Here is a 17,316-nt window from a genome sequence, read left to right as displayed (position 1 = left end):
ATGCCATGACATGCAAGTAAATTGGATTTCAGTGAGGGAGGACTGGACAAGTCACCTGCTTACCTTCCCCTCCAGAGCCAGCTGGGACTAGTGACCTCTCTGGAAGAAGGAGGGTAGCATTAGTTCTCTTGGTTATCATTGCAATGATCAAAGTTGTTTTTCTCCATAATGTTGTTAGTGAATACGTTGATCCCTAATTTCTACTAATTTCGCTCTGTATATTCATAGTGGTTTTTCCAAATTTTCTCTAAATTTCCTAAATTTCTCTATTTCTATTCAGTTCTAAATTTCCAAAATTTCTCTCTAATTTCTCTCTAAAATTCCAATTAAATATTCCTTAGAGTGCAGTAATATTCTATGACATTCATATAATGTCATATGTATATTCATATATATATATTTAAAGATATATGTGTGTGTATCTATCTCTGATACATATATCATGTGTGTGTATACACACACACACACACACATATATATATATATATATATATACAATATGTATACACACACACACACATACACACACAGCATTAGGTGGGTCATCCCTTTAGTTTCTAGTTTGGGGCTATTAAACAAACAGCTACAAATTTTTTGTAGATATGTAGGTCCTTTTTCTCTTTCTTTGATCTCTTTGACATATATGTAGTGTATTTCTGAGTGAAAGAAAGAGTACACAGTTTAGTGACTTGTAAGACATAGTTCCAAATTGTCTTTCAGAATCAATTCCCAGCTCCACATTGGTCTTAATATTTCTTCCATCTCTACATAACTCAACCCAACTTCAGAGAGAGAGAATTCTTTGCGAGTTACTGTGACTAAAACAATTATCACCAGAAATTCTTCCAGCTTAGATAGGCTTGTCCTTTCATAATTGACATCTGTCTGAGCTTTTCTAACTCAGTAAAATCTATGTAAAGAACTTGTTTTCTCCTTATGTAGCACTTGAAGATCACAACATTTGAATCATTTGAATATAACTTTGGCCTAAAAATATGTGTGTGGATGTCTCTGTTTAACTATTTATATACAAATCTCAATATATGTAAGATTAGTGAAAGTTTAATGTTTACCTAGAAAAGAATATTAACCAACTTCCAGTTGAATAATTTTGTAGGGAACCCCAGAAGTATTGAAAATAACAATTTATGAAAGGATCGAAGTGAGTGGATATGATAGATCAACTTCATATATTTTGAGGAATAAAAAGTTATGGCTAAAACAGTCCCTTCTTCCTCTTCCTAAAATGTTCAACATATTGGCCAGCAGATGGTAGTGGTGAGACATTTAGATACCCACGTTAAACTTCAAGATCTCTTAAAATATATGCTTGAAACAGCGAGGTCCCAATTAATACAAATAATGAATCCCATGAAGTAGCCACATTATTCAAATTCACACTGCATCTTTCTCTTGGGCTGGAACCAATTATTACATTTTACATAAATTATAACTTTGAGTAGGGTGAATTTGAATACACATGACCACTTTCCTAGATTAAATATTTTCATGGGATGAAGCAGTCACACTAATAAGGGTCTAGCACTAAACCTGACTTATGAATAAAGAAGCCTCCTTATCACCTTTGCCTCTTATTTCAACTAATAAAAATGGGAAACTGCCTTCTAATTCTTCCTTTCGATATGACATAGGGTCATGGGGTACAAGAAGACTCCTACTCTCCGAATTTTAGAAGTGAAAAGGTGTTTAGAAATTATCTCATTCTAATTCCCTTGTTATATAAATGAGGAAACTATGGCCCAAAGAGGTTAAGTGATTAACTTAAAGTCAGTCAGCTAATTAGTGTCAGAGTTGAAATTAAAACACATCTGTGGCTCTTAGTCACTTGCTCTTTCCACTTTACCATAGAAAGGACATTTTGGGGGGCCAAATGAAGAATAATACTCAGCACTTGCCCTAACCTTGAAGACATTCTGGGGTTACTACATGTTATTCTTCATTTTGGATTTAATTAAGAGTTAACTTAAGCATCAGATGAGTTTTCATTGTGCTCTGTAAACAGTTGAGAATAATGAAACAGGATTAAAATGGTAGCTTGATATAATTAAAACTTTCACAAGTTTCTTTGTTCACCAGTCATGGACTATAGTGGACGCTGATTTTAGCAAGACTTTGGAAATCTGCGTAAGTTTGAGTTTTGTCATTCTAGTTTCAAGACATCCCTTGAAACTTGCTTAACTACTTAGTCAACTGTCCATGGCATAAAAGTGACTATTAGTTATTTAGCTGGTTTAGATCTTTGTGACACATATTGTACTAAAATTCTCACATTTAAAGTATTAAGTTAAAATATTGAATGCCAAATTCCATCTTTCTTACATTACTCAATCCTTGTGGGATCTTTTAAAAAATCATCATGATTTAAATATTTTGACTTGATAACAAAAGAAGAAAATATCAGCTCTAGTCAAAGACCAAATGTTTCCTAATTATATAAGTAGAGAAAAAAAGATTTTATAAATAAATCTTTGAAGGAACATTGTGTTTTAGCTCAGAAATTAAATTTTTAATTGGATTTTAATCTCTCTTTGTATAGTGATAATTTTACACTTTATGCGGTTTCAATTCCATTTTGCTTCTGGCATGTGATTTAGGTAAAGGTTTTCTGTTTTCTTTTTTTTTTTTTTTTTTTTTTTAAATTTTGTGAAATGAGTGGAGGAAGTGCATAGTAGTTTAATGCTGCAAATTCTACTGGCTGATTTTTAATTGAGACTAGCAGGTCATTTTTTGTTCTTTTGCTTATTTGTTTTTAAATGTTATCAAAGCATTTCTATATTTTGAAGCAGTTGTTTGCTATCCAAGCTGAAAAATTACCTAATTAAGGAAAGTGGGCATTTATTAAGGATTGGAAATTCATTTTTTGGTGAACAGAATCATTAAATTTTAGGACTGAGGCTTCAGAGATCACGTAATTCAAACCCTCCTTTTAGAAATGAGAAAACTAGCCCTTCCTCTCCCCCTGAGAAATGAAGCAATTTGTTCAAGATCACCCAAGTAGCTAGGGGAAAGCTGTCTGCCACCCAGTTCTAACTCCTTAACCAGTACTATTTCCCCTGAAAAAATACTGCCTGTCCCCTTTATTCTGTGTCATCATTGGCTTTACTACAGAATGTTAAAGTTTTGGGCTCCCACAACATAATTAAGATGAACTTTTAAGGAAGTATTAGTTAGAGATATGCTTGACAATGTCAATTTGCAAAACCAGGTTCTAATATCTTATTGCTACATCTTAAGTTACTTAACAAATTCAGGACAAATTCAAACTTAGTTGAAAAGCCCTAAATTGTTGAAGAGCAAGATTATTGTTATTAAGGGGAGGTGTGAGAGGACTAGAATTACCATCAGATCCTTCCTAGTTACCTTGACCCAATTTGAGAAGGAAAACGTCAGCATGACAATGTGGTATTGTGGACATAACAACACTTTGAGGCTGTTTTAGTCACTACTTGAGAGAATTTACAGTTGTCTCATTCTTTCAAAGGAGAAAATTCGCTCTCACTTTCTCTCTTAACTCTCTTCTCTGCAAATTATCAACATAATTTATTTCATTAACATAAATTTATTAGAATCAAAGTTTTAAAATATTTATTGGATCTTGTCACTGGTCAACATTGTATTACATAAAAGGATTTCATTTGCAGGTGTTTTTCTCCCCATTGGACATTAAAAAGAATAGATAAAATGAAAAGTGATATATTTGCTTCATTGTACCCAGAAATGCTTCATTCAGCTCAGGAATGCTTTCACTCTCTTATTTATTCTATTGCTTGCACAGCAACTTAATTATTGACTTCAAAGGCACTTCATTAGTTTTGGTCCAGTTTTAATTCAAGTAAAATGGGAATAAATGCATCTAACCCCTTATTTCCTCACAAGTTTCTCTGTGAATTCATGGCACAAATTATTTGACCTATTCAGAGGTTATTTTATCACTGCACACATGTACATATATGTATATTTTTAATCTAAATGTATAAATATATATTATATAAAGGTTAAAGTATATGTGTAGTATATATATATAGTATATAATGAAGGTGTTTGTATTCTGCTAGAAACCAAAAAGTTCTTCATATTTGTTTTCTAAAAGAAAGTTAAACATAAAAATGCCATTACACACAGTAGTACTGGTGTCCCTGCAGAGTAACTAATATTAGTTCTCACATTTGTGAATGTGAGCTTTGTGTGAGTTAGAGGAGATAAAGTAAGATAGAATCCCTAATAGTCGCATGGCCTCCATCAGTGGCGTCAAACTCAAATAGATATTGAAGCCACTAACCCTTTATTCCTATCTCCCCTAAGGGCTTCTTCCTTCTTATTCAATACGAGCCTTATTTCCCCTGTCTGATAGTTGAAGGAAGGGACCATCTTATCTGACTCAGATTTTCCTCTCTTTCCTCATTCTCAGAACACAGTGCCATGCACACAGAACAACCCTTACCAGACATTTGCACAATTAAAGTTTCTAGAGGAAACAAAAGCTCAAAAAAAAAATCACTTTTATTTTGTTTTAACAATTCAGAGTTGCCGTGTATAACGGCATAGTTACATTGGTCCTAGAGAAATGCTACAGGGCTTCAAAATAAATAAAACCATAGGAAGGTAAGAATTTGCAGGAGCTCAGTAAGTACTTGTAAAATTACAACTGGATCCCCTTATTGAGTGGAATCTTGGCTTCAATGATTCTCACGGCATTACAGAAGTACCCTGGGCATTTGGGAGAGATTTACTTTCTCTGCCCCCCCCCAAAAAAAAAAAAAAAACTAGGGCAAGTTTACATGTTACCCTCCCTGAATAATTCCGTCGTCACTGAGCATCATATTGAATGTAAGTTGCCCTATAGACTGAGATTGGTTTGATCATGTCTATCAGAGAGATCTGAATGATGAACTCATGTTGAGTTACCAGTTATAATATGACCTAATTTTCCTTTCTCTAGCAGTGGTTCTCAAACTTTTGTTTTCAATATCAGTATTGAATATCAATATCAATAGGATATATTTATCCTATTAAAAATTGAGGATCTCTCCAAAAAGTTTTTGTTTATCTGGATTATACTTATAGACGTTTACCATATTGCAAATAAAAGCTATTTTTGAATTTGTAGACCCTCTAAAAGGGTTTCAGAGATCCCCAGGATTCTCTAGACCATACTTTGAGAACCACTGCTCTAAAGTAATATAGGTCTCTATAATCTGTCACTCCTTCAGGGACGTCTTGGGGAACCAAGATCAGGCAAAAAGACTTGAAAAAACTCTTGAATAATTTTCTTTTTTTGTGAACTTTCACTAGTGGTTGCTCTTTTCCAAAGTCTCTTGCCCCATGATTGTATTTCTGGAATTCCCCTACCAAGCTTCCACCTTGAATCCCTCTCCCAGTTCTGTGCCTTCATTCCTGCACACACTGTTGAATGAAGTCGAAGTAAATCACAGGATTGCGCTGACTGGGTCCACTACAAATTTATATTTCCTAACCCAGCTGGGCCCTGACTCTCCTGCCCCAGGGCTGTCTGTTGAACAGTTAACACCATTCCACTCTCGCACCATGGCGGCTCTTCCTAACCTTTCATCTTAAGTCTCCCTCTCCTCCTCCTCCTTCTCCCATTTTAGTGAAAAACCTTCCTTTTCTCCCTTTTTCATTTTACATCATGGAAACACCCACCACTACCTTGTCTTAAGTCCTGAGGTGATCTCTCTGTTCACAAGGGATCCCATCCCATCTCCTCCAGCAGATTCCTCTTTCCACATCTTCTCATTTATCTTCTATTTCCATAGAGCCTCATGTGTATCCCTTAGGATGATACTTGAGTTTCTTAAAATACTTCATGAGCTTGGGGAGGGGGAGGATGGCATTCACTTTTAGCATTTAGATCACTGACAAGTGATAAGATTAAAATCTTTGGTCACTGTTTCTTCTAACAGTAAAATTATGAAATAATACAAGAAATAAATTATTTGAGATTGATGTATTTTTAAAAATTAGTCCATTGATGAATCCTTTTTTTTAAATTTAAAATGATTATGTACTGAAAGAAATTTGGTAAGAAACTCTCCTCAGCTGTTTTTTTTTTTTTTTTTATACTTTCTTTGATATGAAAAATCAGTACATCAATTGACAAATATTTGTTAAGCACTTATTATGGGCTAGATACTATGATGAGCATTTAGGATAAAAAAATAACACGACCTAGACTCTACCATTAAGGAACTTAGAACCATCTTGGAACATGCACTTATAAGGTCAAAAGCAAAGCAGATCCAAAACAGTTGGGATGAAGGTTAGGAAGGAGGCATTAAAAGCAGGAGAGGTCAGAAAAGGCTTCAGGTAGAAGGCAGCAGATGAGCTGAGTCACAAAGAAATTCTAAGAGGTAGAAATGAGGAGCAAGGGAAGTCTAGCCATGGTGGACAGCAAGAGCAAAGGCTTGGACATAGAAGTAAAGTGCTCTGATTGATGAACATGAAGGCCAGTTTGGCTCAGGGAAGCACTCCTATTTCTGATAAAGTTGTTGTTCACTTGTTTTAAGCCATGTCTGATTGTTTATGACCCCGTATGATGTTTTCTTGGCAAAGTGAATGGAGTAGTTGGCCATTTCCTTCTCCAGTCCATTTTACATATGAGGAAACTGAGACAAAACAGGGCTAAATGCCTTACCCAGAGGGCACAGCTAGGAAGAGCCTCAGGCCAGATTTGAATTCAGGAAGATGAACATTCCTTAGGATAGGGCTAGGTTGTAAAGGGATTTAATTGACAGAGAGGAGTTGACCTTAGGGATAATAAGAAGGCTCTGGAGATACGTGATAGTTTAACCCATATTTTAGGAAAATCACTTAGCTCTGTGGAACGATTATTGGGATATAGAGATAATAAAATGGTATGGTCAGAGTGATTATAGGCAGGAAGGTAAATAAGGAGGTTATGAAGAGTCAAGAGATGATACCTGAAAGGATTCCTCAATAAAAATAGGAAAATTTTTGGAAGAGAGATAGTGAGTTCTGTTTGGGAATGGAAATTTAAGGTGTCTATGGGACATTAGGAAGAAAGGACGAGTGTCACAGAAGTAAAACTTATTCACCCAGAGAGACTCGAGTCTTGTTGTAAAGTGTGTTGGAAAATCTGCAAATTAACTAACTTGGAAAGTAATCTATGTATATTAGCAGGGCTAGTTGAGCAGGAAAAGGAAGAAAAATGGAGGAACATTTAGAACCGATTCACTTTTTGACTGAGCTGTGGTTTGTGAATATAGGAAGGAGACGTGATTTTCTCCCGATGTGAGAACACTCTCTATCAATGCAGATCCCAACCTTGCTGTGACTTTGGGAAACGCGAGGGATTTGCCACCGACGTATTGACGCTGACTGACTTGCCCAAGATCACATAGTTAGTGACAGCAGTGGGAATGAACCCAGGTTTTCCTGGCTTTGAGCCAGCTTGCTTTCCAGTCTAGCGTGCTGCCTCTTTCAGCTAAAAATAAGTAACATTTCCTTTCATGTTATTTACATTACTGTTCTATAAAGTGTGTCTGTGTTTTCTGAGACTAAGTACCTCCTTGATGTGGCACAAAATAGATCAACCTTGTTTGGCTGGAGATGGGGGAATCGAGTGCTTTAAACACGGGCAGAGTCTTAGGTTAGTAGATTCCACGTGAGATATAAAACCTAATGAAAAACAGGACTTTTTCTTGAGTGCATGTGACAGCCTATCTCACCCTGCCTTCTATATTAACAACAGAATCTTTTTTTTTTTTTCAGATAAAACATAACCGTTATTCTCCTCAGGGACTACAAATATCACTTCTTATTTGTACTAAAACTAGATGAAAACTGGTTTGAAATAGGAGTTGCATGGAGAGGCTTAGCACTATAAACTTGTAGTAATTTACTGCTTCATTTCAATTGACAGTCAGGAGTATTTCCAGCTTGATCAGAAGGAAGCAATAAGGCTTCTAACAGTTGGGGAAGCTTAACAAAAAGACAACTGAGGACATAGAGGCATTTGAGCAATACTTGATCCCAAGCCCAACAACTACTGCTGCTGTTATGCTACATCTGCTCAGCTAATGAAACTGGCTAGAAATGAGAAATTCTGCTTCAAATTTTTTTTTTTATTTACAAAACCATATGCATGGGTAATTTTTCAGCACTGACCCTTGCAAAACCTTCTGTTCCAACTTTTCCCCTCCTTCTCCCAACCCCCTCCTCTAGATGGCAGGTAATCCCATACATGTTAAATATTTAAAGTATATGTTAAATCCAACATATGTGTATGTATGTGTGTATACACACACACAGTTATCTTGCTGTATACACACACACACACACACACACACACACACAGAGTTATCTTGCTGTATAAGAAAAATTGGATCTAGAAAGAAAGAAAAAAACCTGAGAAGGAAAATAAAATTTCTGCTTCAAAATTAAAGAGAAACTATCCATCTTATATTTCTGTCTATAAAGTCAGGGGCAGAGGAGAATCATAAATCTTCAATTCTGTTCAACAGGCACTTTTTTCAGGGTCTATCTTGTACCAGTATAATTATATAATAATTATATGTGTTCAAAATCGTGGTATTGAAAGTGAGATTTATATAAAAATTATATTCATGCACAATGAAAATATGCAGGACAAATTCAAATAATGTAATCACTTCAGAAAATTCATCATTCACACCAATCACTAACCCAATTATACTTATTAAACTGGGGATTCAAAGACAAATACAATAAATAAAAAGTCTCCCTTCTCTCAAGGAGCTTACATTCTATTAATATGAAAACACTTCAGTTAATACTGATTTAAGGAGAAAAGCTTCCTGATGGACTTTTTTCTTTTCTTTTGACTTCTTATGATATTTCTAGAATGTATATCTGGAAAGTGAGACTAGGAGGTCAGTCAAAAGGGATGAGACAAGTAGAATACAGGTAATAAAAATCAAGGTCTACAAATTTTCAAGATTAGGTAATTGGCAGAAGTCCAGATGAGCAGTAATAATAACTGACATTTATATGATGCTTTAAAGTTAGCAAACCACATTATGTATTTTCCTGCATTTGAAACTCAAAACAACTCCATGAGGTAGGTATTACCTCATTGTGCAAATAAGAAAACTTATGATCAGAGATGCTTTGCTTAGCACATTCAGCTAATGAGTGTCAGAGGTAGGTCCGGTTCTTCTTAACTCTTAAGGTCTCCATTTTATTTACTGTGTCATGCTGCCACAATAGAAGATAAGTTATGTTATATACTTTGTGTGTATGTATTTATGTGTATGTACTTATTTGTAATAAATATACATTAGTTACATATATATTACATGTTTTAAGGTTTGAAAAGTACTTTAAATACAATATTAATACAATATCTTTATGAGATAAATAGTGCAAATAATAATTTTTATTTTACAAATCAGATAATTGAAAAATGAGAAAAGTAAAAAACATAATTTGCCTAAGATCATTGGCCAGTGATAGCTGGGACTAGAATTGAAGTCAATTCAATTTAATCTTTCCATTATATACTCTACTGTCTTCCAAAGAAAGCATAATAAGACCACGTATTTCCATAAAACTTTAAAAATCACTTTCCTTACAGCAAACATCTGGGGAAGGTAGTATAGATATTATCATGATAGAATTAAAAAGACTCAAATGGGCCATCTGTAAAATGAGGTGGTTGAATCTTTCAGGTTGCTTCCAATCCTGAATCTGTAATCCTCTACCTTTCTTAAGCTTACTTGGCTAATTGGTGCTGAATCTGAGTAGGAACTGCACATCAGGAGGTTGGGGAGCAGTTGTCATGTATCTAGACAAAGGTATTTAGATAATTTGAAGTTTGGGATCAGAAACTAAGACACTAGAGAAGAGACAGGAACAGAAATAGTCACTGTGAATGTCATCATTGCACTCTTCAACAAGACTGGATGATTACTTAAAGAATGATTAAAATTAGATTAGATTGCTGGTGCTGTTTTTATATATTCCCTATGACTAGAGTCCAGTTGATTCGAGAGCATGGGATGAATGAGGTTGATTCTACAGATGGGAAGAAAAGAGCTAAATGTTCCTATCCTATACAATTAGAAAGATGTAGCATGAACAAAAGGAAGATCCACACAACAAAGAATTTTATAAGAGTCTTGATTTTGAAGAATTGGATGTAATTAGCTCTACAGTGATATCATTTGGGTCCTTTGAGAACAAAAGACAGCAGCCAACCAATATTAGCCAGATTGGACTGCTACCACCTTCTAAACAAAACTTAAGACTTTTTCCTTCTTGCCACACAGTTCACTATACTAGGAATTGCCTCTCTAATTAACAGTGCTATTTTTTTACACTTCTACCAATCAGTCTTCTGCCATCCTCCAAGGTCCAGGTCAAATCCTCAAAGGGAGCTTTTCTTAATCTAACCAATCAAGAAGTAACTTTTCCCTCCTTCCAAGTATTATGGCACTTTGTACCTCTTCTAAATTTCTGTTGCTCTATTCTATAATATAGTTGGGTGCAGAATTTCTTTATCTCCTTACAAAATTATATGGGCCTTAGAGAAAGAGATAAGCACTGATTATTCTTTGTATCTTCTGCAGCATATTCATTTGAATTACAGAATCACTGACAAATCTATTCCACTTTTACTTATTGATTATATGGATTTTTTCATTTCTTAATACATCATATTTCCCAATATTTTTGACAGTCTTTCCTTAGATTCACCTTCCTTTTAAAATCACCAAGTCCCAATGTCTATCTTCACTCAGAAGATCTTGGCAATTTTTTATATAGTCTCTATTTTTCCATCCAGAGCAGCTAAGTGGTGCAACAAATAGAACACGAGACTTGGAATCATGACCACTCATCTTCCTGAGTTCAAATCTTACTAGCTGTGTGTCCCTGGCCAAATCATTTAACCCTATTTCCTTCAGTTTCTTGTCTGTAAAATGAACTGGAGAATAACATGACAAACCATTTTAGTTTCTTTGCTAAGAAAGTCCCAGATTAGGTCCCAAAGAATCCAACATGACTAAAACTACTCAACAACATCATTTCATCTACTGCATTATAGATATTAACACACCATCATGGACATTTATTAAATGCCCACATGTAACAGATAACTAAGATTAAAAAGGCAAAAAATGAAACTGTTCTTTCTCTCAGAGAGAATCTATACCCCTGTAAGTAATATAAGATATAAAGCAAATTTAGTATTTAAAAACAAAAAAATTCTTGTTTTGTTCACCTATATTTGAAATAAAGGGAAACTTGTTAAGCATTCCTTTTCTGTAGTTTAAGGATCATCATAGCAAATGTCATGTTGTAATTTAAAGAAGTAACTATACCTTAGTCATTTTGGTATATTTTACTTTTTCATTTGCAGGCATGTGTCAAATTGATCTTTTTCAGTCTAGAATAACTTTTCCACTTCAAAAAGTTACTAATCTGGAAAGAAGTTATTTGAGAATCTATTATCTAATAAAACATATATTGTTATTTTTCAAACAATTTACAAATTTGTCATATGATATTCTGCTATATAAACATTAAACACTCAGCATGCAGTTATTTTTATTAAAGTAGAAAAGAATAATTTACATTAATATGTCCTTTTCAAAATCTGCATAAATTATCTGAATATTTTAAAAAGGTAATTAGATTAGTTGGGGACTTTCTGAACCAATAAACATTTTTAAGCGAATTTAATAAGATAGATAAAAATCTTTTATTTCTGAACTTAGAACCTTTATAATAATTGATGCTGTGGCATTTTGAAAAAAAAAAATTAGTCTGGTTTGAGTTTTATATGTTTTTTTAATTATTATTATTCCATGAATACTATTGAGATTTTCACATGTTTCTCCACTCCCTGAATATGTAATTCCCCTGGTGCCCATTAGTAGCCATCTGTGTAAGGTAATACGTATTTTGAATGGAATTGATTAAGGCATAAATGCACTGGTGGTATGATCAGGGAAAGGAGGCAAAGTTCAAATCTTTGTCTCTAATGCCCATTATGGAATTGTAAACAATAGATTGAAATGTGACTTTCTAGATTCAACACAGCCTATTGTGAAAAAAACTCATCTTAAAATAAGCAATACTCAAAGATACAACTAAATTTAGTGAGCAGTTTACTAGAGAAAATCATGAAGTTAACTAAAGAATCATCATTTATTAAGCACCTACTATGTGATACCCACAAAGGCCCTCTAATTACATTCTAATGACAGAAAACAATTATATGCATAAGGAAGCTAAAAAGCAAGGGATTGGTGGGAGGAAAAAAGGTATCCAGGTGTTGGGAGAAAGGGTCATGACATAGTCCAACATCCAGGTTGTAAATGAAGAAATGACAGGTCCTCTCCATAAATGAAGGATTTGGGGTTCATGGTCCCTTTCTCCAAATTAGAGGAGGAGGGGAAAAAGAAGCATGAGAACCAAGGATTCAGGATGCAGGATGATGATCCAAAATAGACATGTGTTTTGCTAAACTGTTAAAAAGGATTTTATTTTGTTTTTAGCATGGTGATATGTAAGAGAAAGGGATTATAAATGCTTGTTAATTGAAATTTTAATAAATAGGAAAAAATGAAATAAACACATACAATTTTTAAATACTACTTGGGGAGTTCATGTATTCTATGTCACTTCCAGCGATAGAATCATTAGTAGGCTATATGTAAGTCTGCTGCATTCTTCTAGTCCCCTTCATTGTTCAGAAGTGGAAACTGAGACCCAAATGGAAAAATAATTTGCCTAAAGTCACGCAACGTAGCAGCAAAGCTGAGATTCAAATCCAAGTCTCCCAACTTCAAATCTAGTCTTTGAATACAGCTAGGTATTCTATTGAAAGGGTGCTGAACTTGAAGTCAAAAAGTTGTGAATTCAAATTCTGCCTTGACTACTTGATAATTGGCAAGTCATTTTTCCTATTTCAGTTTCAGTTTCCTAATCTATGAAATGAACATAATAATAGCACCTACTGTACAATATTGTTCTAAGGTAAATATTAAAATGCCATAAAGCTAGTTACTATAATTCATAGTAATCCCCAGCATTAGTATTGTTACTTGTGTTCCTTCTTTACATGAAGTTTTTAACAAACCACGTTCTTGAAAATTTTCTATTTTTAATCTGAATCTTTGATAATTTATTCTTACAACCTCTTGTCAATAATATATAGCTCTCTGTAGAGCTCTAATGATATTTTTATTTATGTATGTATGTCTCTGTGTGTGTTTCTTTTGCATATATCTTTCTTCTCTTGCATCAGATTATAAATTCTTTTGAAAGCAGGGGATATCTGCCATTTTGTTGTTTTTGGAAAGAGAAGAACTAAATTTGATCCCCAGCTCTCATGTTAGTTGGATCTGGGCAAATCATTTAACAAGTCTGACTCAAATGGTTAAAAAAAAAAAAAAAAAAATTTACATAGTCTACCTAACTGGGTTGTTGTAAGGTGGCTGCTTTGTGAATTTTAAAGTGATATAGAAATGTATCCTATTAATAATGAATGAATTGCAATTGGGCAGTGAATGTAGTTGGGAATTTCCAGAAAAACAGGTGTGTTTAGGTTGTGATTACCTATATGTACTAAAGTGAGGAAGGAAGGAAGCAGGGGAGAGAAGGAGAAAAGGAGGAAGGGAAAAAAAGAAAAGAAAGAAGAAAGGAAGGAAGACTGGAAAGAAGAAAAGAAGGAAGGAACAAATGGACAAACACTGCTTTTAGCAATGACTGGGAGTAAGCAGGTGTTGCTATTTGCAGGATTCTTGATCACGGGGTCCTTCTCTGTCTACTAGAGAATGAGGGCAGGTGGTAGCTGAAAGTAGTAAACATCAGGATTTGGCACACCTGGAACATTCTTCCTCTGTTTCTCTCAAGGGCATCTTAGTGTTTCAACTACATTTGCCTGCTTATGGTACAGGTGGCAGTTGGACAGCAGCTGGTATTGCAAGTGGCCCCCTTCTTCATTAGCTTCCCTTAATTCCTTCAAGGGATGGCTGGGAACAATACTGTTTGGGGATAGATATGAGCATTTTCCTCATACCAGATTTAAGGAAAATCTTGTTACTTGAATTTTCACATAAGGGACACTGAATAATAAAATGGATTGGCCCACACCATTTATCATGTCTACAATCCACTTCTTCCTCATCTCCTCCTTATTTTAAGGTTTAACTAAGGTCTCATCTCCTTCCCTCTTCACCCTTCCCAACAAGTTGTTAATTCTCTTTTTCTTCCAGTGAAAATTTTATTTTCTTATCTGCATATGTCTTAAGAGAACGTAAACTACTTGAGGACAGGTTTCGTTTCATTTTGGGTTTCTAGCTCCGTTACCTAGCACCGTGCCTTTCACACAGGGGATAGTTAATGTTTGCTTATCGAATTTAATCAACGTTCAAATGGATGTTTCTTCCAGTGGTCTCTGTTTAAGCTGAAGGCATGATTTTAAATCAGTAGCCTACTAAGAACATAACTGGGGGGAGAGGAGCAGAGAGAAGAGTGAATCCCATATCATAGTTGAAAGAACACTAGCTTCAAATTCAAAACATGTGTCTTTGAATCCAGTTTTGATACAAGTCATTACCTGAAAGAATCTGGACAAATCATTTCACTTCTCTCTGCCCTGATTTCACTTATTAAACAAGGCAGTTGACTAGATGCCCTTGGAAGCCCCTCGCAGACCCTAAATCCATGAACCTATATCTCCCAGGGAAACTTATGACTGTGAACATCAATCTTTATGACTTTGGGTGGATGTTATCTGTGGTGATTTAATAGCAGGGAACTGGTGATGGAGGAAAGGATGTTCCTCCATGTGCACATTTCATGATCATCTTGAGACAGATGTGAGCAAACTACTACAATCCCCTGAGCCTCTGACCTATCCCCTTCCAGGTGTGTGGGGATGTGTGAGAAATACACATTGATTTCCATTCAGAGACTAATGCTGTCGATTTGTGGTCACTGCTGATATTTGTTCCTCATCGAGTCTTAATGTATTATCCCTGTAGCCTTCCTGGTGTTTGCAAAAACCTACAATTGGGTAACATCTGCAAACACTCTTTGTGAGTCCACAGCTGCTCCAGTAATCTCCCACCCCGGCATCTGTTTCTGTTCCCCAACAGCTACTGACCCAACTTTCACTGGTTTCCAGCTCCATCCTTTCTCCTGTCTGGGCTCCCTCCATAGAATAAGAGGAATTGGAAGGGAGACCAAAGTCAAGAGTCCCATTGTAGGACTTGTAAAGAAGGATAAATATATTTGGCGCCTTTTACAGAGACTCCTCCCGAGTCAGTAAATTATCTTTTGGCCACTGAGTCAGTTTTCATTGTTAACATTCAGGGGATGTAAATGTGAATTTTGCAACTATGCTCCACTCACCTGAACTTGCTGAATGTGTTTTTTTCCCCTAGAATCTTCAGCTACTGGGAGCCACAGCCATTGAGGACAGATTACAAGATCAGGTACCCGAGACTATAGAAACTCTAATGAAAGCTGACATCAAAATCTGGATCCTCACAGGAGATAAACAAGAAACTGCCATTAACATTGGTAATTAATACCATTCAAGCTTTGAATCTCAGTTCTTTTTTTTTTTTTAATAAAAGGTGGAGAAGGAATAAAGAATTTGAATTCTAGCTTTTAAAAATGTTGTAACTATTCTATATTCCATTTTATATATACATATAGTATTATAGTATTTATATATATATATATACATACACACATATATATTTAGTATATATATGTATATATATACTATTCTGTATTCAGTTGGCTTGGGGAGACTATTTAATATATTTTCTTCCTTTCTCATCTCCACCTGCCATCACCCCTTCCATAATTTACACAGGAGTTAGTTAGCCACCTTCTTATGGTTAGTTATTAATGATGAGATTGTTTGTGGCAATTCTGTACTACTTGTGATTGATTCTTATTTATGTGACTCCATTGTGTTTTGAGGGCAAGAGAAATATTTTTAAAAGATTGCTGTATTTTATCCATGTTTCAGAGAAATCTTTAATGTCACATTCTTTAGTCTCTTAGAAAGAATCCTACATAAAGAATAAGTACTAATTAAAGGAAGAAAAGAAAAACTAAATGAGGAAAGAATTGATTTGAGGCCTTGAAGGCTTCAGTCTCTAGTAATACTCTTAACATTCAGGAAATCATAACTTTCTTTTTAAATGAAATCTGAAAGTGCCCTGAGTATACTTGAGCCTCTAATCAATATCTAACCTCTGACTTCTCTGTAATTAAGTATGGCATTACATATTGATTTGAACAAATAACCTTTTCCAAAGGTGACTGCACCTTGGCAAATACATTCAGAAAGTATAAGATGACATTTTTAGAAGGCTAACATTGTACACCATACAAATGAGAATGATAAGTTTGTATGCCTTTGAAAAGTGAAAGCAACTGGCTCATGATACTCTGTAAACAAAAGATTCTTTCACATAGATTCATAGTAACTAGTATATTTGTATCCATAAAATGGATCAGAAATTGATTTCCAACATTCCCAAAAACAAACCTAAAAAATGATATGTTTTTGTTTGATGATTAAAGATCATCATCAATAGTAAAAAGAAAAAATAATTGCAATTAACTGAAAGGAAGTGACTTATGAAAAAGGAGTTAAATTACATAAACTTCAAAAAAGACCACAAGTTAGAAAATACTGTACTTAGAAAATGAAAATATAATATGTACTGTAATATAAATATAGCAGTATTACAGCATTATATATTTATATACAAATATAATGATGTAATATTAAGTACAACTATAATTAGGAAACAATTAGAGTTACGTAAAGAAAAGTTTCATTGGGATTAAGCCCATAAGGAAAAGACAAGGATTTGTTCAGGATATGCAGTTCCTTTAGAGAACCTTGTGGGTATAAAAAGTAAAATGGCGATTTCTGGAGGTTTTTTATCATAATTATTATAAGAAAGTACAGTTGAAAATAATGAGAAAGCTTCCTTGAATGCCATCAATGAATCTATAGTCTATATTTGTTTGAAAATCATTGTTTTCTCCTTTCCTTTTGACTGCTAAATCAAAATTACATTAGCCTACCTTAATAAGATGGTTTAGTCAATTTTTTTAAAGAGCTAACTGAATGGTTAACTTATTCCAAAGAGGCTATACTTAAAAAAAATAAGAAAACTACTCATCTGGTCATTCTCCAGCGATCCCAGCCAATCTGCACCTAAGCTATTTGATGGATGATTGTCTTGAGTATTTCCAGAAGAGAAAAGACTCAGTGACTTCCCTTGGTAATCACCT

At 34.6% G+C, this 17,316-nt stretch overlaps 1 protein-coding gene across 2 annotated transcripts in view; it reads left to right on the top strand.

Annotated features, from left to right (window-relative positions):
- The window catches only part of ATP8A1 (ATPase phospholipid transporting 8A1), a 256,720-nt gene that overhangs the window by 135,701 nt on the left and 103,703 nt on the right, over positions 1 to 17,316 (top strand). For both annotated transcript variants that reach the window (XM_051966099.1, XM_051966098.1), the window contains exon 23: positions 15,435 to 15,573. In XM_051966099.1, the coding sequence (XP_051822059.1) occupies positions 15,435 to 15,573 (139 nt within the window). The remainder of the gene's footprint in view (positions 1 to 15,434; positions 15,574 to 17,316) is intronic.

This window comes from Antechinus flavipes, chromosome 6 (assembly GCF_016432865.1).
Source record: "Antechinus flavipes isolate AdamAnt ecotype Samford, QLD, Australia chromosome 6, AdamAnt_v2, whole genome shotgun sequence".
Taxonomy (NCBI): domain Eukaryota; kingdom Metazoa; phylum Chordata; class Mammalia; order Dasyuromorphia; family Dasyuridae; genus Antechinus; species Antechinus flavipes.
This window is presented reverse-complemented; position numbering and strand designations above follow the sequence as displayed.